Source organism: Capra hircus, chromosome 22, assembly GCF_001704415.2.
Source record: "Capra hircus breed San Clemente chromosome 22, ASM170441v1, whole genome shotgun sequence".
In the NCBI taxonomy this organism is placed as follows: domain Eukaryota; kingdom Metazoa; phylum Chordata; class Mammalia; order Artiodactyla; family Bovidae; genus Capra; species Capra hircus.
In genome coordinates this window covers 537,692-561,840 of record NC_030829.1, presented here as the reverse complement: position 1 = coordinate 561,840, position 24,149 = coordinate 537,692, and the positions used below count along the sequence as shown (strand labels likewise).

The window sequence follows — 24,149 nt, the reverse complement described above, 5'->3', positions numbered from 1 at the left end:
ATAGGCAGTGCTGGCAAAGGCCTGTGGGACAGTGAATACAATCTTGCTAATGGTAATATGTACCAAAAGCCCTAAACATGCTCTGACCCAGCAGTTTAAGATTTTATTCTGAGGAAATAAATGTGGATGAACATTAAAAATGGTCACAAGCAGGCTCAGCATAGCATTGTTCACAGTAGGGAAAAGTTAGCAAGAGCTTTTGCAAAAACAGAAAGTTGGAGAAATGTATTAATATCATAAAGTTAAAAGTGAAGCAAAACATGTATGTAGGAAAATTATAAAGAAAAATGTAGGTACTGGTAAGCGGTGCAATGGGGCAGATTCTCAGGGGACTCAGTCCTGCTTCCTAGGTGGGCTGTGTGTCCGCGTCAGCAGAGCTGGTATACATTATCCAGTTGTTCCAGCAAACCCAGCGGCACCACAACAGAGCCTGAGTTTTCACGGCAGCCATCGTCCTGGGGGTTTGCTGGAAATCTGGGCCACACGGTCACACAGGACCAGGCTTCCCCAGTCAGGGGTTCTGGGCTGCAAAGCTGGCACCGGAGCGAGAGCATCGAGGCCGCGGGTGTTCAGGGCGCCCCGGCCCTGCCCAACCCGACCCTGTCCACTCCTGAGCATCTCTCCGGCATCCACCACACGCCTTATGCAAAAGTCACACTCATGATTCTGAGTCTGCAGAATACTTTGTTGTTTAACAATGGAAAATAAAATGGAACAACCCCCCAAATTTGATCCGAGTGCGTGGGTTAAATCAACCGCTGAGCAGTGGTGTGGCGGGAAGAAGAAGCAGGCGGAGGTTTGAATGTCAGAAAAAGTGCTAGAGAAAAGCTGGTAACAAAAGATGGCTCGCTGTGCGTCGTCAGAGCCAGGGACCTGGAAAGCGACGGAAAGACGCACCTGCAGACCTAGGATGCTGCGGTCGCAGGATTTCTAGTTTCCCTTGGCCTTGTGCATTTTCTGCAGTGAGCTTGGATTACTCTTGCAATTAGATTAAAAATAAAGTTTAGTTTTGAGTAAAAAAAATATCAGCAGGTACTTTGCCAAGAAGGGCTAAGCAGGGTCTCCTCCTGGAGCCTTCCCGAGGGCCGTTCCAGCCTTTTCACGCGGCTGCGGTGCTCCCGCGGGGCTCGGGGCTGGGTCCTGTGGGCAGCGGGGTCCGAGGGGGCGGAGCGGGGCCGGGGTCTCCAGTCCCCGCTCGGGCGGTCGATCTGGGCTCAGAACCGCGGCCCCGGATCCCGGGCTCAGCATGGGGCTAGTGCCTGAGTCGCTGGTTGTCCAATCCTCACCACAACGCTGGGCGCCTCCGAAACCGCACTTTCCAGACAGAGAAGCGGGGACACCGGGACGTCCCGTGACCCCCAGTGGTCTAGACGACTCCGGGATAGAGCCTTCGGGACGGCCATCCCTGTGTGTGTACGGTTCCCTCTGTGCCCGCCAGGTCCTGAGGAGACAGGAGCTCCCTGCCTTCCAGACTCTGACTCTGTCACCCTACCGCCCCCTCACCCCTCCCCACTTCTGCGCCTGCATTCTAGGTCCGGGTCCTAGATTCGGCTGAGACAAGTCCTAGCCCTCTGTGCCTACATCCTGATCACATTTGAGAGAAGAAACTCATTCAAGGGCATGCTTAGCAGGTTCGAAGGTATGAGCACTCTGACCAGAGAACAGGAATTTTATATCTGCATCTCTCACACTGCTGAGTTCCTCCTGATAATGACAGGCATGAAAAAGATAATGCTGCCTGTTCTCTCTTCCCTGGCTTGAGAGCAACTGGCTCCACCGAGGATTTCAGTTTCCTTGCAGAACTTGGTGAGAACAAAGGAGTGACAGCTGGTAACCGGGGGACATTTGGGGAAGAAGACCCCAGGGCTAGTCCTAGCACCATCTACCAGAGCTGAACACCTGATCTTGGGCACAATTTCCAGGTCCCGCTAGACCTGCAGTCTCTCCCCATGGGTGTTTGTTAGCAGAGCCGCTGGGGCTGAGCTGCAATGGGGGCAGCACCCCTCATGCTAGGAGCTCAGGAAAAACTCTCCTGGTACTTCTCAAGACCCTTCACTTATAACCCGAACACTCTTGAGTTTTGTTACAGAATCTACAATATCAGATGTTTTAGAGAATAGGTTGGTTCCCTAGAAGCTGTAGACTGTCACCTGAGGTTGAACTTTATCTTTAACCTTTTCATAATTAATTCCCTTTTAACCTCACTGGATTTTGTTGCAAGGGACCAGCCAGAACACAGGAGGGGAGTATTTTCTTACTAACTCACCCATTGTCCCATAAAGCAGGCACTGGATGTGGAGTTACTGTGCACTTGGGAAGCAGCTGTTCACTGTGCTGGTGAATATAAAATCCAGATGGAATTGGAAGACAGTATGGAAAATAATGTAACATTTCTTATTAATATATTCTATATTATGACATGTTGAAATAATATTTTGATACATTGGATGAGATTAAAATAAATTTCACCTTTTTAATGTAATTAATGAAAATTTAGTATACTTAGCTGATATGTTTTTAATGGACAGTCCTGGTCTAGAACATACATCTAAAAGCATTTCTCCTTGTAAACTTTAAAGCAAGATGAAAAATTTCTTTCTCCTTAAAAACATGAGGGATCATTTATGCCCAAGCACTTTTCAAAGGTACATACTTGGTATCCACCTCCAATTCCTGTACAAAGAGCAACAGGTCTGTGGCAAGTAAGACTTATGGGCTTCAGGACCTCAAGGCTGTTTGCGGTTTCAAGTCCAGAGAGGAAGAAAATGCAGCGCTCCCATGCACCCCTGTTCCAGCTGAAAGGGTGGCTCTCCTCTACCCTGACTATACTATTGCTGATCACAAGATCAGGAGCCTTTCCTCACAGAAGGAAAGCCAGTCCTTTGTGGCTGGAGTCAGAACTCTAATCTCCTAGTAGGGAGATCCAACAGGACCCAGCTTTAACGGAGGGGGGTTGTTTTGATAATCATACCCACTCCCATCATACCATTTTGAGAAAGGCTTTGAGCAGGATCTGCCCCAGACACTTTGGCACAACCAGTGAGGCAGGGGCATTATAATAAAGAACTGGGGCTGGGGTCAGGGAATGGCAAAAGATACACCCCAGTAATATGATGGACAAAATACTGCTTATCATTCATGGCCGGATCTGGGGCACTCACAGATCTCATTCGACATATAAATGGTAGGGAAAAATGTTGCCTGAGGTTTCTCCTTCCCAGCTCTGGTGGGCTCTACACCCATGACTGAGCAGCACACACCACCATTTCAGGATGGTAAGGTGACGTAGGGGCGGCGGCAGTGAACGGGGCCCTGTCAACTTCTACCTTCGTATCTGGGATGTATTCAAAGCAAATTTGCTCCTGTCACACCATGGAGCTCATCTCCTGATGGGCAGAGGACTAGTTGGGAATGCATTCTCTCTCTCCACTTCAGTTTCTCTTGCTCAGGGAAATGTGGAGTGAAGGAGAACAGAGGATTTCTAACATCTGCTGAGTGACCATAAAGTGCCTGGTACAAGCCTGGTGTAAGCAACAAGTAGTATGACCCTTGGACTGCGAGGAGATCCAACCAGTCCACCCTAAAGATCATTCCTGAATGTTCACTGGACTCACTGGATCCCGTGAACATTCCTGAACATTCAGTGAACATTCCTGAATGTTCACTGGATGTTCCTGATGCAAAGAGCTGACTCATTTGAAAAGACCCTGAAGCTGGGAAAGATTGAAGGCAGGAGGAGAAGGGGACGACAGAGGATGAGATGGTTGGATGGCATCACCGACTCAATGAACAAGGGTTTGGGTGGACTCTGACAGTTGGTGATGGACAGGGAGGCCTGGCGTGCTGCGGTTCATGGGGTCACAAAGAGTTGGACATGACTGAGCCACTGAACTGAACTGAGTATGACCCCATTTTGCAGTTGAAAAAACTGAGGTTTTAGATTCTTTGAGTCACTGAACTTCTCACATTTTCAGCTCCCACCTTCTCAGATGTGGGTTTTTTCATCAGTCCCATGCACCACCTTCTATTTCAGAAATTTCAATTTCTGATCTTGTACTTTTTTTGCCTGGAGGACTATTAACATTATGGACTTTTGAAGTTCAGTGAAATCTGGGGGGGGGGGGACAGATGAGACTGAGTACTCTGTTGGTCACCTTTTGTCGTTGACCTTTGATGTGTAAATGACCCTGCTCCCATTTCACTGGGGGGAAGTTGATGACCCGGGGCATGTCCAGTGAGATGTGTGAATTAGCTCTGAAAATCTTCTACCTGATTTCCTGTCCTGTTTTAAGGCAGCAAATTATGAAACACTTCTTGATAAATATTATCTCAGTTAGTAATTCATCTTAAATACAGCCTAACTATAGCAGGTAGAGATATGTGAGAGAAATACAGTTTCTGACCAAATAGAATTGGATTTAAAAATCAAGGCCCCCTACCTATACAGAGCACAGGCAGCCCCCCAGATAATTAATGCCAGCACTAGCTATGAGTTTATGTAATTAAGGCTTCTGTCGTCCTGCTTACTTCAGATATTTTTTCCTTAGCTAGTTTTTTTAATGTGTTGGTGAAACAAAAGTTCCTTATATTCTCAGAAAGCATATTATTTCCAGTTCTCCTGAGACTGGGTGCATCTCCACCTATTCCACCCCACTCAGCTAACCTCAGAGCCTGCTGTCTGTCCTTCAGAAACTTCATCTTTACCCTCTTTGCTAGTCCCCAGCAAAACAGTCAAATCACACGCCCATATTTATTTTTATTGTGCATACATAGGAAACATAACCCTATCAAAAGAACAAAAAAGACAAATGAGCCAAGTGTTACAAGAGAAAAAGCATGCACAGATCTATTCCCAGTTCACTCCTAGCCATGGACTCTATGGGGCTTCACACACCAGAAGTTGGCTTGGACTGGCTCCAAGCAGTGGGCACTGTCCACTGACAGCATAGGGAAACAGTGGGCAGGACATATCACTGTAAAAGGAATTTCCACACACACTAACCACTGAGTGGGTTCTCACCAAGGTTCAAGGGAAAACAAAGTTTATCTCATACAAGCATGACTATAAAATAGTTGAGTGCTACCTAAATCATCCAGTCTCTTAAGATCATTTGGTATTAAAAAAAAAAAAACCCCAAAACAGAATTTCATCGTGGACATTTGGGTGCCTATGTAGCTGCACCAACTCCAACTTGGGGGGTGCTTCCTCATCAGAACTGCAAAGGAAGAAACTGGAGCTGAAAATGCCAAACGAGTGGCCTGGAGGATGAGAAACTTCTGGACCCGTGTAGTTATCCTGGGTTGTAAACAGCAAACGTTGTGCTTTGTTGTCTCATTCAAATCAAGGACTTGAGTGTGGGGAGGGACTGAAGTTGGGGACAGGAGTTCAGAGGTCACGCTCAGTGGTCAAAAGCACCGGCAGCAGCATCTATGTTCAGACTATTTCCAGTGTTCATCTGGCTCCAAGAGTATCCCATGGAGTCCCTGGGGAGGCTTCCAGATTCTCCATCCTGACTCTCTCTCCTACTCCAGCAGAGCAGGGACATGGAGACAGGAGTGGGGAATGAAAACACTCAGCATCACCCTAGTGAGATGTCCTGATGCTCAGGTTCAATGACTGACAACCTCTCAAGAGGCTCTGATTACTTCATTTCGAAAATAAGCACCCCATCCCCACCCCCACCCCCGCCCCATTACTATACATACGTGTCTGCTATGATCGATGCTTTGCCCTTGCTATACACCACCCATCAGGTCTCAGTCTGGGTTTAAGTACACAATGGTGGGCGTAGCCTACGCAGAGGAGCAGAACGCCAGTCCCCTAACGATCCAGGACTACCTGTGATTCGAGGGCCAGAGAGGCTTCTGAGCCAGGTTTGCATTTCCAACCATGTCTTTATTCTAATTTTGATTAACTCGTCAGTGAAATCTATTCAGTCCTTTCGGAAGAGGTCTATTTGCAGTCCCGGGGTTTTGTGTTCCTGTCTTTTTCTTAGCAAGCTCCTCCTCTGCAGAGCCTGGGATATACCTGCTGAGATCAGTCAGCCGGGGCCCAGGCTTGCCCTCCCAGGCTCAAGCCGCTGGCTGTGCTCCGCTGGGACACTTCTCTCCAGGGGCCGGCATGGCTTCCCAGCTGGACTTTGAAAGTGTCCATCACAACGCACTGTCAGGCCTGCCTCAGGGGAGGGTGCAGAGATGCCTGGCTGTGATCACAGGCCAGAGAACTATGGACACCCAGGAAAGACTCCGAGTCTGACCTCAGGGCACGACTCCACACCACCTTCCCCAGATGCACTGAAAACAGCTCCATTTCCCCCCAGGTCAGACCAAGAGCTCATGAAATGCAATGTCCAGTTGGAGGCAGGACGCAATTTCCCATGAATTTAAATACCTTCCCTCAGTGATTTTTCGGGGAACTACAGACACCAAATTGGCCTGATTCTAGAGCCCCATCTCCCTGAGGTATAGCACACCAGTGCTCTCCCAGCCCTGGTGGTACCAAGGGCAGCACTCTGGTCTTCAGGAATGGAAGGGGAAGAGGGGGCTCAGAGGCTGCGCCCCGTCATCATTTTTGGAAGAGGAGACTGCTGGCTCTGCGGGGCCTGGTTTTAGCCGGCAGCCTGCCGCGTGCAGGGTGCCTGGGCCACGGGCCCCCCTCACGTCCCCACGCACTCACCTGCACCGCCTGGCCTTCCGCCGGGGTCTGCCCCCTGCGGGCCTGGGCAGCCAGCTCAGGGGGGCAACCCTCAGGACTGTCCACTCAGCCAGAGCACAGATTACGTTGGAAACATAAGCAACAGAGGAGACACGGGGTGAATTGAAATATTGGTCCTCCAAGGAAAACTTGAGAGGAAGCTGTGCTTTGAAGATATCAAAAAGGAACTTGCCCTCAGTGGCTCATAAGACCTTTTCTAGAAGTGAGCAGTGACGGGGCAGGGAGAGCAAGCGACGGCCTCGCCCTGCCTCCCAGCCACTCACACAGGCAGGTGCTGGCGGCTCCTGGCTACTTGGTCTTCACCACCTGCTCATATGGGGGTGGGGGCGTGTTGCAGTAGGAAGGGGGCGGTGGGTAGGCCGTGCTTCCCTGGGATGAGTTGGGCTGGACCTGGAAAGCCATCGCCATGGGGTTCCCAGCAGGATTCATCCCCGATCCTCCGGGGTCGGTGTAGTATGGCAGCCCCAGCGGCTGGGCTCCTGAAAGACAAACAACCAGATGAGAGCACAGCCTGGCCAGGTGCCCGGGTGAAGACCGCTGCCCTGGTCATGCACTTAGCGGACACATATCGTGGGCCAGCAAGCCCAGACACAGGAGGGCTCCAGGGTGCAGGGAACGAGCAAAGATGAGATGCTGACCCAGCCTCCTGAAGCGGCTCCTTCACAGGGCAGATGGCCAGAAAGCACCTCAGTCCACAAGGGTGCCTGAGTGTTGGAGGGATGATAGCGGGGTCAGGCGCGGTGGAGGCCAACCCACAACCGAGGGACAACCAGAGGAGCTCTGCCAACACCTGGGGACATGCACCAAAAAATTATCAACACGACAGCCCAGCAGCCCTGAGAGCCTGGAAAGCCAGGATGCCGAAAGGTAAGCCAACTTAGAGAGAACTGAGAAGAGGACCTGGGGTTTCCAGCTCTTGACTAGAAGCATCACAGGCACCTCCACAAAGTTTCTGAGAACAGTGTGCGAAGTATGAGCTGCGCTCACACCTGCTGGGTAACATTTACTCAGGGCAGAGCACCTGTCATCCAGGTGAACCAAATTCCCAGACAGGGAGACAACCTAGGGGCCTGAAGTCAGTGGGGTGTGTTGACAGGTCTGTGGGCTCTCCCCTGCCCTGGATGCTGCAGAAAGATGCCGCTCCCTTGTCTCAGGGAGAGGCAGGCTGAGCCCTGCTGCAGGCCAGGGTGCAGGACACAGCGGGGCAAGAGTGCACAGATGGTGACAAGAGGGAATATCTGGCCCCAACTCTCGTTTAACAGTAGAAATACCCGAGCTGCTGTGTTGAGCCTATTTCTTGGATCTGCATTTTCTGATCATGTTGATAATGTGATAGAATACTGACTAAATAAAGAATCAAGAAAGAAACCGTGGGCTCCGAGCTTTTCGTGGGCTTAGCTAAGTTCACGAGTGAATCAGATGCATCTGAATTAGGCCTCATTCAACCCAGGGGATGCGCAGGCACCAGAGAGGTAGTGTCTGCCTGTATATTATGTGGGATGTTTTTTTGTACAAATCTCACTCTGCTACAGTTTAACTGAATAAAGGTCAGATTCCTGGAAAGATGCCCACCAAAGTGAGCAGGATGTCTTGGAAATCTACAAATGAGCTGAAGGAGAGCACAGGACAGAAACATACAGGCAAAGAGGCATTCGGGGTGTCAGGAGGAGCGCATCAGCCACAGATGGACCTCGATCTGCTCCTGCTCTCAAACAGGCTTCTAGTGGTGCGTCTTCCTGTTGCCAGGAGATGTGTTTGTTCACAAGCCCATGACTAGCCAGAACCATCCACTTCTCAAGGGCAGAGATAGTTTATTTATCTTTGAATCTCTGTATATTGTATACAAATAAAAAGTTAAAGATGAAAAAGAGACGCTAATGTAATAGTCTAGGAAAGACACAAAAAAATCTTTGAATATGAGACAAGAAATGAGGAGAGAACGAGGGGTTCAGGAGGCGTATCCAAGGACCGGGGACCAGCTGAGCGTGAAGACCATGGGGAGGAGAGGCCTGCCTAGGAAAGACCCCAGCTTCCAGTGTTGAGGAGGGGCCACCTGGCAAGAGAGGGGACAGAGGGCAGGGTCTGCAGGAGTCTGGGCAGCTCTGGGAGCCTTTGGTATGGACGTGGTAGCAGAGACACAGCCGTGGCCAAAACTGCCCAAGGAAGACCGTGTGGAGGGGGCCAGAGGGTGACAGAGGAGAGGACCGATACTCCTGACAGGAGAGACACAGGTGGTTCAGGCGGACGAGGAGAATGAGAGGAGGCTGGGGGGAAAGTGGAACAGCGAGGCAGGAGCTTTGTCACCAGGAGGGGGAGGAGAGGGCAGGACAAGCAGTACTACCTGCGCGCCCCGAAGAGGACCCTCATACTTCTTGCCAGTAGTCTCAGCACCAAGGCTGGCACAGAGGCCCAGCTGCTGGGGCAGAGAGCTGCTCCAGGGTAAGGGGCAAAGACCAGAGAGGGGATGGGTGTTGGCTAAAGGGGTGCAGGACAAGGGGAGGTGTATTTCTTTTATTCCTTAAACTGTTTTAAATTAAGGTATAGTTGGTTTGGGTCACTGAGTTGGACACGACTGAGCGACTTCACTTCCACTTTTCACTTTCATGCACTGGAGAAGGAAATGGCAACCCACTCCAGTGTTCTTGCCTGGAGAATCCCAGGGACGGGGGAGCCTGGTGGGCTGCTGTCTATGGGGTCTCACAGAGTCGGACACGACTGAAGCAACTTAGCAGCAGCAGCAGTAGCAGCACATGGTGCTGGTGGTAAAGAATCTGCCTGCTAATGCTGTAGACTTAAGAGATGCAGGTTCGATCCCTGGGTTGGGGAGATTCCCTGGAGAAAGTCACAGCAACACACTCCAGTATTCTTGCCTGGAGAACCCCATGGACAGACGAGTCTGGAGGGCTACGGTCTATAAGGTTGCAAAGAGTCAGACACAACTGAAGCCTAGCGTGCACGCCTGTGCTGTACTTAGTCGCTCAGTCGTGTCTGACTCTTTGCGACCCCACGGATTGTAGCCTGCCAGGCTCCTCTGTCCATGGGATTCTCCAGGCAAGAATACTGGAGTAGGCTGCCATGCCCTCCTCCAGGGGATCTTCCCAACCCAGGGATCAAACCATGGGCTCCTGCATTGCAGGTGGATTCTTTACGGTCTGAGCTACCAGGGAGGCATGTAAGCATAGTTGATTTAAAGGTTATATTAGGTTTCAAGTGCACAACATAGTGATTCAAGATTTTTACAAATTATACCCCATTTAATGTTATTACAAAAGAATGGCTATATTTCACTGTGCTGTACAATACATCCTTATTGTTATTTTTTTTAGACAGTTTGTTCCTCGTAATCCCCTCCCCTACCTTGTCCCTCCCTCTCCCCACTGGTAAGCACTAGTTTGTTATCTATGTCTGTGAGTCTGCTTCTGTTTCGTTATATTCATTCATTTGTTTTATTTTTTGGATTACACATACAAGTGATAACATACAGTATTCGTCTTTCTCTGACTTACTTCACTAAGCATAACATTCTCCAGGTCTATCCATGTTGTTACAAATGGCAAAATTTCATTCTTTTTTGTATGGCTGAGTAATAGCCCATATGGTGTGTGTACACACACACCAGGTCTTCTTAGCCATTCATTTGTTGATGGACACTTAGGTCAATTCCATATTTTGGCTACTGTACACAGAATATTGGGGTGCAGGTACTTTTCAAGTTAGTGATTTAATTTTCTTTGGATGTTTACCCAGAAGAAGAACTGCAAGGTCATGTGGAAGCTCTATTTTTAGTTTTTTGAGGAACCTCCATGTTGTTCTCCATAGTGGCTGCACCAATTTATAATCCCACCAATAGTGAACAAGGTTCCCTTTTCTCCACATCCTTGTCAACTTAGCCATTCTGACAGGTGTGAGGTGATATCTCAGGGTGGCTTTGATTTGCCTTTCCCTGGTGACTGCTGATGTTGAGCATCTTTTCATGTGTCTCCTGGCCATCTGCGTATCTTCTTTGGAAAAATGTCTATCCAGATCCTCTGCCCATTTTAAAATTAGGTTGTTTGGTTACTTGTTTGAGTTGTATAAGCTCTTTATATATTTTGGGTATTAACCCCTTATCAGATATATGATTTGCAACTATTCTCTCCCATTCAGAAGATTGCCTTTTTGTTTTGCTGATGGTTTCCTTCACTGTTAAAAGCATTTTACTTTGATGTCCCATTTGTTTATTTTTGCTTCTGTTTCCTTTGTCTTAGGAGACAGATTCAAAAAACTGTTCTGCTGTGATTTATGTCAAAGACTGTCCTGCTTCATGTTCTCTTCTAGGAGGTGTATGATTTGGGGGCTTACATTTAGGTCTTTAATCCATTTTGAGTTTATTTTTATATATGGTATGAGAACATATTCTAATTGCATTCTTTTAACATGTAGCTGTCTAGATTTCCCAGCACCACTTATGGAAGAGACTGTCTTTTCCCCATTGCATATTCTCAAGACAGAAATATTTTTAAGGACAGGAAGTGCTTGAACATGTTTATACAGTTAGGGACAGAAATATAGTAAAGAGAGGATTTCTAGGGAGAATATAAGCTCAGTGCAGGTTAGGGATCTTATATGCCCGGTTCAACATTTGAACCCCACTGTCTAGCCAAGAGCCTGGCACACAGGAAGGCACCTAGTATCTTTTGTCAGATGGGCAGAGGAGCCACAGGCAGCAGCTCAGAGCAGCAGCACAGGGACCCAGAGCCCCTGGGTGAAGGAGGCCCAGGTGCTCACCACGGGGGCTGGTGATTTTAACAGACAGATTCCCAAGTCCTCGAAGAAGAGATGGTCACAGATGGTAGCAAAATGGTGTTGGAGAATGGAGGAACCAGACTGGGATTCAGTGTGTGGTTTGGGATTCTTGGGGCTGTAAGGACATAAAAGTGAAGGTCAGGAGCCAACAGGACACCAGGACCATCCGTCTATCTTACAGGGGGTGGAATATGGGGGAAGAGAACTAGCCCTTACATTCGGAAGGTGTATGGTAGATGGTTTGTTTCGTTAGAGAAAGAAAATAGAGAATCTGTTTTATTTTCTCTGAAAATAGAGAATAGTCAGAGGAAGACTATTTCTCCAGGAGACTGAGAGGAAAGGCTCAGGAGATGTGAGTAAAGCAGCTGCAGCCACACAGTTGCCTGGCTGTCTTCCCAAGTGTTAATGCCAATCTGCATCGAACCTCTATCACATGGGAAGGGCGTGGTGTGGGCACAGCAAGGGTATTGCTACTGCATCCATATTCTTGAAGACACTGAAGCTCAGCCAGACATAACCTATCAAGGTCACACAGCTGCTGTGTGGAGGCACCAGAATTGAACCGAGTACTGTCCTGTGAAGCCCAAGCTCTTTCCACGGTGACACGTTCTCACAACAGGGTGATGAAATGGGCCTCCCTCCAGCTGGAGAGGGACAGCAGACTACGGAAGGCTAGGGATACGCTAGGCCTGCATTCTGAGCAGCATCCCAGGACCGAGGGCTTAGTTCAGGGCTGTCACCAGCCAGGCTGCGCCGGGCTGCACTCTATCCCAACCACACTGTGCTTCTCAACAGAGCTGAAGTCGTTTCACTCCTTACTGCCATCCCCTCTTTCCTCCTTGACAGTCTGTGTGAGATTTGAGATGGAACCCTAGATTCAGCAAACATTAGTCAATTATAGCAGCTCCACCTGAGTGGAACTGTTCCACTGATGCTGCCAAGCTTTCCTCACAGTGACCCTGCTGCTAATCCACCAAGCTCACTGGCCACTCACTGAGGAGGAGATGAGCCAGGCCAACCTTTTCTTGGGATGCCCAAGAATCCAGCTCGCCATTAAGAATGGAATGGGAGCACAGGAGGGGTGACGACCACCTGAGAAGGACCAAGTGGCTCGCAAACCCAGGGCCACCAGGTCCCCGCAGCTCTCCTAAGTGACCCATCTGCTCCCTGTATCTGTACAACCAGCTCAGCTCAGAGTAGGCTCTAGGGTTCTCCCCTCCGTATACTACCTGCTTCACACAGTTTAATCAGAGCTCAGATCCCAAATTCCTACATCCACCTCCTCCAGCCAGGCTGCTTCTCAAGGTTTAGACAGGTTTCTCAAACACATTCCAGCAGACACACAGCTCGTCTTCCCACCCATGACTTGAACGTCCTCTGTCACCACAGCCACCAATTCACCCACAGGGCTGTAAGCTGAGTTCCTGTACTAGGGGTAAAAGGCCCTCCATCCTCAGGTCCTTACTTATTTCAGTCTCAATTCCCACTGTCCTGCCAACAACAACCAACTGCTAGTATCCTGCTCACCTCTCCCAGACCCTCATCAGAAAGCAGCCCCTAGTGTTAAAACATGGAGATCACTCCTCTTGCAAAGTCTTGGCCCATCTTCACACCACCACCCCCGGCCCCTCAGCCTCTCATCTGACTAATGCCCATTTGTCTTTCAAGCCTCAGATCAGAAGCACAGCTCACTGACTATCACCACAATCTGACTGGATGAGGACCCCTGTCCACTTGGCACTCAGGAAAGAATCCACACACTGGGCACCACAGTGTGGTAGAATACTTTGAACTCATGCACACAAGGGGAGGATTTAACTCACCTGGGAACTCTTAGAACCCAAGCCAGCATCTGGCATTGCGACAGTCATCCCATCCCGGAGACAGGTAAGCGATGGAAGGAGGGAGGGATGGTGCCTCTGCTCTGAACTTGGCCTCTGCTGCACCACGCTGAATACTTGCGGCAGCTTTGTGAGACATGCCTGCTTCTGATGCCCAGCAAGCCTGCATCAAGCCTACCTGCTGCCCCTGAGGATAGACGCGTTCTAAGGGATGACTCCACCTCCCCATCACAAGCGATGGGGGTGGGTGTGGGCTAGGGCTGTGGGCTTTGTACCAGAGATGTACTGAGGGCATGTCTGGAACGTTCGTGCAGCGCCGTCACTCACACTGGAGGGTAATGAGAAACGATGACAAGTGTGTCTGACTTAACTGGACAGTTATGTTAACAGTCTCATCACACGGGAACTGGAAGGGTGGGGTTAAACATCTGAGCATGGAGATGGAGAGGTACTTAGAATAATAAAGAAACAACAAATGGGAGGTGGATACATTCTGTGCTTGTCAAGAACATAAACCCTCAGGTGAACAAACACAGGGATGAAACTGCTAGAAAGACTGGTTGAGGGCACAGACAGCAGGAGCGGAGGCTGCACTCTCTTGGGGCGGCATGAGGCTCCTGGGCTAGAGGGGGCATCGGCCGGCATGGGGGATGTGTGTGTCCCAGACGTTCACTACGCTTGCTCATTTGGCTAAAGCAGAACTCCTGACAATATACTGATGTGGCAGAATATCCAGAATCTCGCAGAGAGGAGACACAGAGAGGAGACATACTCAGTTTTGACTCATTCAGGGAGGTGGAGTGACGAAGACATCGTGGTATGTGTGAAAACCAGAGAAAGCAGGCCAGGCAAGAATAGGTATGTGCCCCAGATGAGAGAGACCACTTCAAAAATGTCCCCCAAACATACACGATTCCATGGCTGGAATCCGGACTCTGGAGTTCAAAGCACTTTAAAATCATAATTCATCAATGGAGCAGGATAGGAAGCCCAGCGATAAACCCAGGCACCTATGGGCACCTGTGATCTGTGACAAAGAAGGCAAGAATATACAATGGAGAAAAGAGTCTCCTTGATAAGTGGTACTGGAAAACTGGACAGTTACATGTACAAGAATGAAAAATGCAACACTACCAAATGCCATACACAGAAACAAACTCAGAATGGTTTAAAGACCTAAATGTAAGGCCAGATACTGTAAAACTCTTAATGGAAAACAGCAAGAACACTCTTTGACATACATCTCAGCAAGATCTTTTTTGACCCACCTCCTACAGTAATGAAAATAAAAACAAAAATAAAGCAATGGGACCTAACTTAACTTAAAAGCTTTTGTACAGCAAAGGAAACCATATACAAAATGAAAAGACAATCCTCAGAATGTGAGAAAATACTTGAAAATGAAGCAATAGATGAGGGATTAATCTCTAAAATATACAATGCAGCTCAATATAAAAAGCCCAGTCAAAAAATAGCAGAAGATCTAAATAGACATTTCTCCAGAGACGACATACAGATGGCTAACATCTCTAATTGTTAGAGAAATGCAAACCAAAACTATAATCAGGTATCACTTCACATCAGTCAGGATGGACATCATTAAAAAATCTAAAACAATAAATGCTGGAGAGGGTATGGAACAAAGGGAGCCCTCCTACACTGTTGGCGGGAATGTAAATTGGTACATCGAGTATGGAGAGCAGAATGGAACTTCCTTAAAAAGCTAAAAATAGAACTACCATATCAATCAGCAACTCCACTCCTGGGGATATACCCAAAGAAAACCATTATTTAAAAAGATGCATGCACCCCAGTGTTTATGGCAGCATTATTTTCAATAGCCAGGACATGGAAGTAACCTAAATGTCCATCAACAGAGGAAAGGACAAAGAAGATGCACTACATATATACAATGGAATATTCAGTTCAGTTCAGTGGCTCAGTCATATCTGACTCTTCAGCCATAAAAAGAACAGAAAAATGCCATTTGCAACACAGATGGACCCAGAGATTGTCCTACTAAGTAAGCCAAAGACAAATACCATCTAGAAAACGAATACAAATAAAATTATTTACAAAACAGAAATAGAGTTACAGATGGAGAAAACAAACATGGTTACTAGGGGCTAAGGGAGGGGGAGGGATAAACTGGGAGATTGTGTGCTATACATAAGATGAGAACTCATCAGGACATCCTCTATAGCACAGGGAATTCTGCTTAATAATCTGTAATGGCGTATATGGGGACAGAATCTTAAAAAGAGTGGATACACGTATAACGGATTCAATTTGTTGTACAGCCAAAACTAACACAACATTGTAAATCAACTATACTCCAAGAAAAAATTTTAGAAATATAAAATAATATTAAAATACCTCAAATCTTATTATCTATCAAAGAGAATGATTTGCAAACTGAAACAGAGATTTAAAAATGAGAGAAAATGAAACTCCAAGATAACTAAGGGCTGGGCTTTGGGGAAAGCATTCACATGTCCTGGCTGACATAGTACCACAGTGTAGAAATGAAGAAAACCCATACTTAAGCTCTACAGTAATACTTGCTTCCCTGATGGCTCAGATGGTAAAGAATCTGCCTGCAGTGTATGAGACCCAGGGTTAGATCCCTGGGTCAGCAAGATCCCCTGGTGGAGGGCACGACAACCCACTCCAGTATTCTTGCCTGGAGAATCCCATGGTTAGAGGAGCCTGGAGGACTACAGTCCACAAGGTCACAAAGAGTCGGACCTGACCGAAGCAACTGAGCATGCATGTATGCATGTCATAGTGATACTATACATGCATGCATGCTAAGAGCCGGACACAACTGAGTGACTAAGCATGCATGCATGTGCAATATCAGGGTGACAGGCATACGTGCATGCTCAGTCATTTCAGTCCTGTCTGACTCTTTGTGACACTGTGGACTGTAGCCCTCCAGGCTCCTCTGTCCATGGGATTCTTTAGGCAAGAATACTGGAATGGGTTGCATTGCCCTCCTCCAGGGGATCTTCCCAGCTCAGGGATCAAACCCATGTCTCTTACATCTCCTGCACTGACAGGAGAGTTCTTTACCATTAGTGCCACCTGGGATACTATGCGATATGCATTCAATTCAGTTCAGCCGTTCAGTCGTGTCTGACTCTTTGTGACCCCATGAATCCCAGCACGCCAGGCCTCCCTGTCCATCACCAACTCCCGGAGTACACTCAGATTCACGTCCATTGAGTCAGTGATGCCATCCAGCCATCTCATCCTCTGTTGTCCCCTTCTCCTCCTGCCCCCAATCCCTCTCAGCAACAGAGTCTTTTCCAATGAGTCAACTCTTCTCATGAGGTGGCCAAAGTACTGGAGTTTCAGCTTTAGCATCATTCCCTCCAAAGAAATCCCAGGGTTGATCGCCTTCAAAATGGACTGGTTGGATCTCCTTGCAGTCCAAGAGACTCTCAAGAGTCTTCTCCAACACCACAGTTCAAAAGCATCAATTCTTCAGCGCTCAGCCTTCTTCACAGTCCAACTCTTACATCCATACATGACCACAGGAAAAACCATAGCCTTGACTAGACGGACCTTTGTTGGCAAAGTAATGTCTCTGCTTTTGAATATGCTATCTAGGTTGGTCATAACTTTCCTTCCAAGGAGTAAGCGTCTTTTAATGTCATGGCTGCAGTCACCATCTGCAGTGATTTTGGAGCACAAAAAAATAAAGTCTGACACTGTTTCCACTGTTTCCCCATCTATTTCCCATGAAGTGATGGGACCAGATGCCATGATCTTCGTTTTCTGAATGTTGAACTTTAAGCCAACTTTTTCACTCTCTTTCACTTCCATCAAGAGGCTTTTTAGTTCCTCTCCACTTTCTGCCATAAGGGTGGGGTCATCTGCATATCTGAGGTTATTGATATTTCTCCCGGCAATCTTGATTCCAGCTTGTGCTTCTTCTAGCCCAGTGTTTCTGATGATGTACTCTGCATAGAAGTTAAATAAGCAGGGTGACAATATACAGCCTTGATGTACTCCTTTTCCTATTTGGAACCAGTCTGTTGTTCCATGTCCAGTTCTAACTGTTGCTTCCTGACCTGCATATAGGTTTCTCAAGAGGCAGGTCCAATTTATAGATTTTTCGCTGATGGCCAAGAGTGTTATATATCAATAACTTGCCTGGGTATCTTCTTCCTCTGGACATTGCTGGGTCTTAACCCTTGAGGGGTCCATCCTGCAGCCCAGGACACATGGATACAGCAATGCCAAAAGATGGCCAGTGGGCCTGGGGGACCTGAGCTTCTGCATGCTGCTAAGCATGGAGGTAAACCAGGAGCCCCTGTCTCTGTGATTTTTTTTGTCACAACAGGTAACTCTTATAAATGATTTTAACCTGGCAGCCAAAACACTTGAACTAATTCTTGCAGAGAACATTCTCATCATCAATAGACAAATCTCCCCACTTCATAACTTGCTCCCTTCCTTTTCTAAGGCTTCTGGTTTTTAATTTATTTTTATGTTGTATCCATTCATTTTCCAAAATTGTCTCAGCTACTAAAAATATTTTTCAGTTCATCCTTCAGGACTTTTTTTAGGTATATATAAACTGATATATTGTTTGCAAAGAGAGACAGTCATGTTTCTCCTTCCTGATGAATAAAATTTTCATGTTAATGCTTTGACCAAGAATTTCTAGAACAGTGTTAAACTTTGTTAGTAAATATCCTAATTTTAATAGCAATACTTGTACTGTTAAACTAAGTATGTTGTTGGCAACAGGTCAATGGTACAAAGTGAGCTTATTAGACAACTACTAAACATTTCCATTCAAAAGTCACAGCTGGTAACACTAGGCTTAGGTGTACCACTGAGAACTTGGTCCTCACCTCCAATGACCCCAAACACATAGGCTAAGGCTTCATAAAAAGCCTTATTTTGCTAGGTATATTACACTTTACATCAGTACTTTGAGTTTTTGTAAGAAATGCATATTGAATTTTATCACCATTTTTCTAGCATCTACTGACTTACTCAGTGATCTTTTTAAAAATTAAGAAAAACCTAGAGAGAAGGTTTATTGGTTATAAACTAATGACTTAAAACTGAGATTAGTTGATGGACATTTTAGGTTCATGCAAAACAGCACATTCACAGCTCCACGTTTTCCATACAGTAAGATCCCTAATAGAAAGGAGTTCCATTCCAAGAGTAAATCAGTAGGTCTACTTTGTTTGTAAATCCAACAAGCTCAGGTACCCAACTAACACAATCAGATGTATAGTACTGTACTGTAATGTTTAAAATATTAATACTTTTCACATAAAAATACATAAGAAACAAACACAAAAATAAAGAAAACATTTAAATTGTACCGCACCTTCAGAAATACAATAGTACAGTACAACATCAGGTGTACAGGGTCTGGCATCGAATGAACAGGCAAGAAGAGCTGACTGGAGCAGGGAGAGGAGGTGGGAGATGGCAGCGCTGAAGGGTCATCAGCAATAAGAGATGGAGGGTGAGCTGCACTCTCATTCATGCCTGACGCTGAGGGCATTGGCCTGGTTCTTTGCTGGATTCAATTCTACCTACACTTCCTACCCTTTTGGAAAAACGATCCAGTACCTCTTTTTTGTCATCATAGATGACATGGTAGCACTGGATTGAGTTCTGAATGGTTGCTGCAAGCTTCATGTTCCATATTACATCTGGGTCCCATGCCTCAAAAAATAACAGTGCCTCCTCAAATAAAGAAAACCCCTTCCCATTTCCCATGTCATGAATCCTTTTGGTTCTTCAGTTACTTCTGAAAAACTAAACCAGTTGCTTTCAGACAACCTGGGCTTGAAATAAACACACTGTACTATTGAACTATATGCAGTACCGTAAAGTACACAGAAGCACAACCACTTGTAGAGGATGCGTGGACATGACAATGTTCACCAGACATGAAATAACTTACGTGACTGGACATGAGAATGAACATTCTTCTCTTGGAAAGTTCGCAACTTGAAGGTTTATGTGTAGCGGACTTACTGTCCTACAAAGCACTGACCTCAAGTCTAGTTTCCATCTGTCACCACACAGTTGACCCCTTCCCCCAATTTGTCCACACTACTTCCCCTCTGGTAACCATTAATCTGCTCTCTGTATCTAAAATTTTGCTTTTGTTTTATTGTTTGCTCATTTGTTTCATTAGACTTTACAGGAGTGAAATCATATAGTATTTGTCTTTCTTCATCTGAGTTATTTCAAACACCATACTGTCTTCAAGGTCTTCCTATATTGTCACAAATGGCAGGATCTAATTCTTTTATATGGCTGCACTGTATTCTGTTGTGTGTGTGTGTGTGTGTGTGTGTGTGTGTGCGTGCACTCAGTTGTGTCCGACTCTTTGCAACCACATGGACTGTAGGCCGCCAGGCTCCTCTGTCCATGGGATTTTTCCAGAAAAGGATACTAGAGTGGGTTGCCATTTCCTCTAACAGGGGATCTACCTGACCCAGGGATCAAATCCGTGTCTCCTGCACTAGCAGGAATCTTTGTGACCCCATGGACACCAGGCTTCCCTGTCCCTCACCATCTCCTGGAGCTTGCTCAAAATCATTGAGTCGGTGATGTCATCCAACCATCTCATCCTCTGTCATCCGTTTCTCCTCCTGCCTTCAGTATTTCCCAGCATCAGGATCTTCTCCATGGAGTCAGCTCTTTGCATCAGGTGGCTAAAGTTTTGGAGCTTCAGCTTCAGCATCAGTCCTTCCAATAAATATTAAGGATTGATTTCCTTTAGGATTGACTGGTTTGATCTCCTTGCAGCCCAAGGGACTCTCAAGATCTTCTTCAACACCACAGTTCAAAAGCATCAATTCTTCAGCGCTCCACTTTCTTTATGGTTCAACTCTCACATCCATACATGACTGCTGGAAAAACCATAGCTCTGACTAGATGGACCTTTGTTGGCAAAGTGAAGTCTCTGCTTTTTAATATGCTGTCTAGGTTTTTCTAAGCTTTTCTTCTAAGGAGCTAGCATCTTTTAATTTCATGGCTGCAGTCACTATCTGCAGTGATTTTGGAGCCTAAGAAAATAAAGTCTGTCACTATTTTCATTGTTTCCCTATCTATTTTCCATGAAGTAATGGAACTGGATGTCATGATCTTTGTTTTTTGAATGTTGAGTTTTAAGCCAGCTTTTTCACTCTCCTCTTTCACTTTCACCAAAAGGCTCTTTAGTTCTTCACTTTCTGCCATAAGGCTGGTGTCACCTGCATATATGAGCTTATTGATATTTCTCCTGGGAATCTTGATTCCAGCTTGTGCTTCAACCAGGCTGGCATTTTGCATAATGTATTCTGCATATACGTTAAATAAGCAGGGTGATAATATACAGCCTTGATATTCTCCTTTCCCAATTTGGAACCAGTCCATTGTTCCATGTCCAGTTCTAACTGTTGCTTCTTGACCTGCATACAGATTTCTCAGGAGGCAGGTAAGGTGGTCTGGTATTCCCATCTCTTTCAGAATTTTCCACGGTTTGTTGTGATCCACACAAAAGCTTTAGTGTAGTCAATGAAATGGAAGTAAATGTTTATCTGGAATTCTCTTGCTTTTTCTATGATCCAGTGGATGTTGGCAATTTGATTTCTGGTTCCTCTGCCTTTTCTAAATCCAGCTTGAACATCTGGAAGTTGTCAATTCATGTACTGTTGAAGTCTGCCTTGGAGAATTTTGAGCATTACTTTGCTTGCATGTAGAATGAGTGTAATTGTGTGATACTTTGAACATTCTTTGGCATTGCTTTCTTTGGGATTGGAATGAAAACTGACCTTTTCCAGTCCTGCTGAATTTTCAGCCACTGCTGAATTTTCCAAATTTGCTGGCTTATTGAGTGCAGCACTTTCACAGCATCATCTTTCAGGATTTGAAATGGCTCAGCTGGAATTCCATTACCTCCACTAGCTGTGTTCGTAGTAATGCTTCCTAAGGCCCACTTGACTTCACATTCCAAGATGTCTGGCTCTAGATGAGTGATCACACCGTTGTGATGATCTGGGTCATGAAGATCTCTTTTGTACAGTTCTTCTGTGTATTCTTGCCACCTCTTCTTAATCTCTCTGCTTCTCTTAAGTCCATACCATTTCTGTCCCTTATTGAGTCCATCTTTGCATGAAACGTTCCCTTGGTATCTCTAATTTTCTTGAAGAAACTTCTAGTCTTTCCCATTCTGTTGTTTTTCTCTATTTCTTTGCATTGTTCACTTAGGAAGATTTTTTTTTCTCTCCTTGGTATTCTTTGGAACTCTGCATTCAGATGGGTATATCTTTCCATTTCTCCTTTGCCTTTGCTTTTCTTCTTTTCTCAGCTATTTGTAAGGCCTCCTCAGACAACCATTTTGCATTTTTTCTTGGGGATGGTTTCAATCACCACCTCCTGTACAATGTCATGAACCTCTGTCTGGATTTCATGAGGTACTTTCTTTCTGTTTCTAGTTTGCTGAGTGTTTTGATCATGAAAGTGTGTTGCATTTTGTCAACTGCTTTTTCTGCATCAATTGAGTAATCATTATTTTCCCTCATTATGCTGACATGATGTATTACTGTAATTTTTCTATGTTGAACCATCCTTAAATTACAGGAAAGATCCAAACTGGTGCATAATCCTTTAAAATGCTGAACTCTGTTTGCTACTATTTTGTTTAGGATTTTTGCATCAGTGTTGATCAAGGACAAGGGCCTATAATTTCTTTTTTCTTGTAGTGTCTTTGTCTGGCTTTGGTATCTGAATAATGCTGGCCTCACAGAATGATTCAGGAAATGTTCCTACCTCTTTGATTTGGGGTGGGGAGTGGTGGGGAGAATTGATATTAGTTCTTCTTCAAATGTTTGGTAAAATTTACTATTGAAGCCATTAGGTCCAAGGCTTTACTTTGTTTGGAATTTTCTGATGACTGATTCAATCTCCTTACTAGTTACAGGACTACTCAAATTTTTTATTTCTTCATGATTTAGTCTTCATAGATTTTGTTTCTAGAAAGCTGTCCTATCTAGTTTACCCATATTTTTTGCTCTATAATTGTTCTCATATAATCCTTTTTATTTCTGTAGAATTGTTGGTAATGTTTCTACTTTCAGTTCTGATTTTAGTAGTTTATGCCTTATCTTTTTTTTTTCCCTTAAGGAAAAAAAATATATATATTTAGACACTCCGCTCTTTTGATTACCATTTAAAGATAAGGAATATGTTTTTCCTTCCTTTCATTTTCAACCTCTTTGTGCTTTGAGGTCTGAAATCTATGATGGAGTGAAATTGATACAAATTCAGCAGAAACCATACTTTGAATTTCAATCTTTTTCTGGGCTAGTGGTGTGATAAGATCTATCATGATTCCGGGTAGTGGCAGCAAATCATAGCTCCCAGTTAGCACTGTGATCACAAGGATAAAGAACTGGTTCACTCACAACCATTCTGTATCCAGACAATCAATGTTTGTCAATATAGTAGTCAATAAAATACATGAGATACTCATACTTTATTATTAAATAGGCTTTGTGCTAGATGATTTTGGCCAGCTTAGGCTAGTGTACCTGTTCTGAGCACATTTAAGGTAACTAGTGTATCAAATGCATTTCCAACGTACGCTATTTTCAATTTAAGATGGGCTTATCGGGACCCCATCATAAGAAAGATATGTATTTGGATCTTGTTTGTCCATTCTGTAATCTCAGTGTTTTGATGGAGAGTTTAATCCATTTACATTTGAAGTATTTACTGATAAGGAAGGATTTACTTCTGTCATTGTGCTATTTGTTTTCTACATGCTTTATAAGTTTTTTGGCCCTCATTTTCTGCATTTTTACTTTTTTGTGTATAGTGGCTTTTTTGAAGTGCAATGTTTTATGCTTAGTGGGTCTTTTGAAAGCAAAGTTTAATTCCTTTCTCATTTCTTTTTGTGTATTCCATAGCTAATTATTTGTGGTTAACCAAGGAGATAATATTAAACATCCTACTGTTAGACACTGTTCAGTCATCCATCAGTTCCAGGAGCCCCTGAAGATATGAACATCTGTGGATGCTCAAAGTCCTTTACAGAAAATGATGCAGTATTTGTATATAACTTATGCACATCCTCCCGTTTGCTTTCCTGATGGCTCAGAGGTTAAAGCATCTGCCTCCAATACGGGAGACCTGGGTTCGATCCCTGGGTTGGGAAGATCCCCTGGAGAAGGAAATGGCAACCCACTCCAGCATTCTTGCCTGGAGAATCCCATGGACAGAGGAGCCTGGTGGGTCACCATCCACAGGGTCACAAAGAGTCGGATACAACTTCACTTTCACTTTCACTATGCACATCCTCCCGTTTAAATCTTCTCTAGATTACTTATCATAACTAACACCATGTAAATACTATGTAAACAGTTGCCAACATGTGTCTAATCCAAGTTTTGCATTTTGGAATATTCTGGAAATATTTTTTATCTACAGTTGGTTGACTCCATTGACACAGAAACTGTGGATATAGACGGTTCACTGTAATTTGAATTTATACCAGCTCAGCATCAATAACTTACAAAAACTGCTCCTTTAAAGTTCTGTCCCCACCCCTTCAGTGGCTGATGTCACAAAATTACATCTTCATGTTGTCTGCTCTCCAAAACATAAACTAATAATTCTTTTAAATATATTAGTTTTTAAAATTATGTAGAAAAGAAGATTTGGAGCTAAAAAGGAATATTATAGTAATACTAGTTTTATACTAATAACTTTTCTTCTTTATATATAACAGTATCTTAAGTAGAAAACAAAAAGTAAAGTACAAATCACTGGTACAA

At 45.3% G+C, this 24,149-nt stretch overlaps 1 protein-coding gene across 2 annotated transcripts in view; it reads right to left on the bottom strand.

Moving 5' to 3' along the window:
- The window catches only part of VOPP1 (vesicular, overexpressed in cancer, prosurvival protein 1), a 168,798-nt gene continuing 149,392 nt past the window's right edge, over positions 4,744 to 24,149 (bottom strand). For both annotated transcript variants that reach the window (XM_018038388.1, XM_018038387.1), the window contains one exon: positions 4,744 to 7,194. In XM_018038388.1, the coding sequence (XP_017893877.1) occupies positions 7,004 to 7,194 (191 nt within the window). In that variant the 3' untranslated portion in view covers positions 4,744 to 7,003. The remainder of the gene's footprint in view (positions 7,195 to 24,149) is intronic.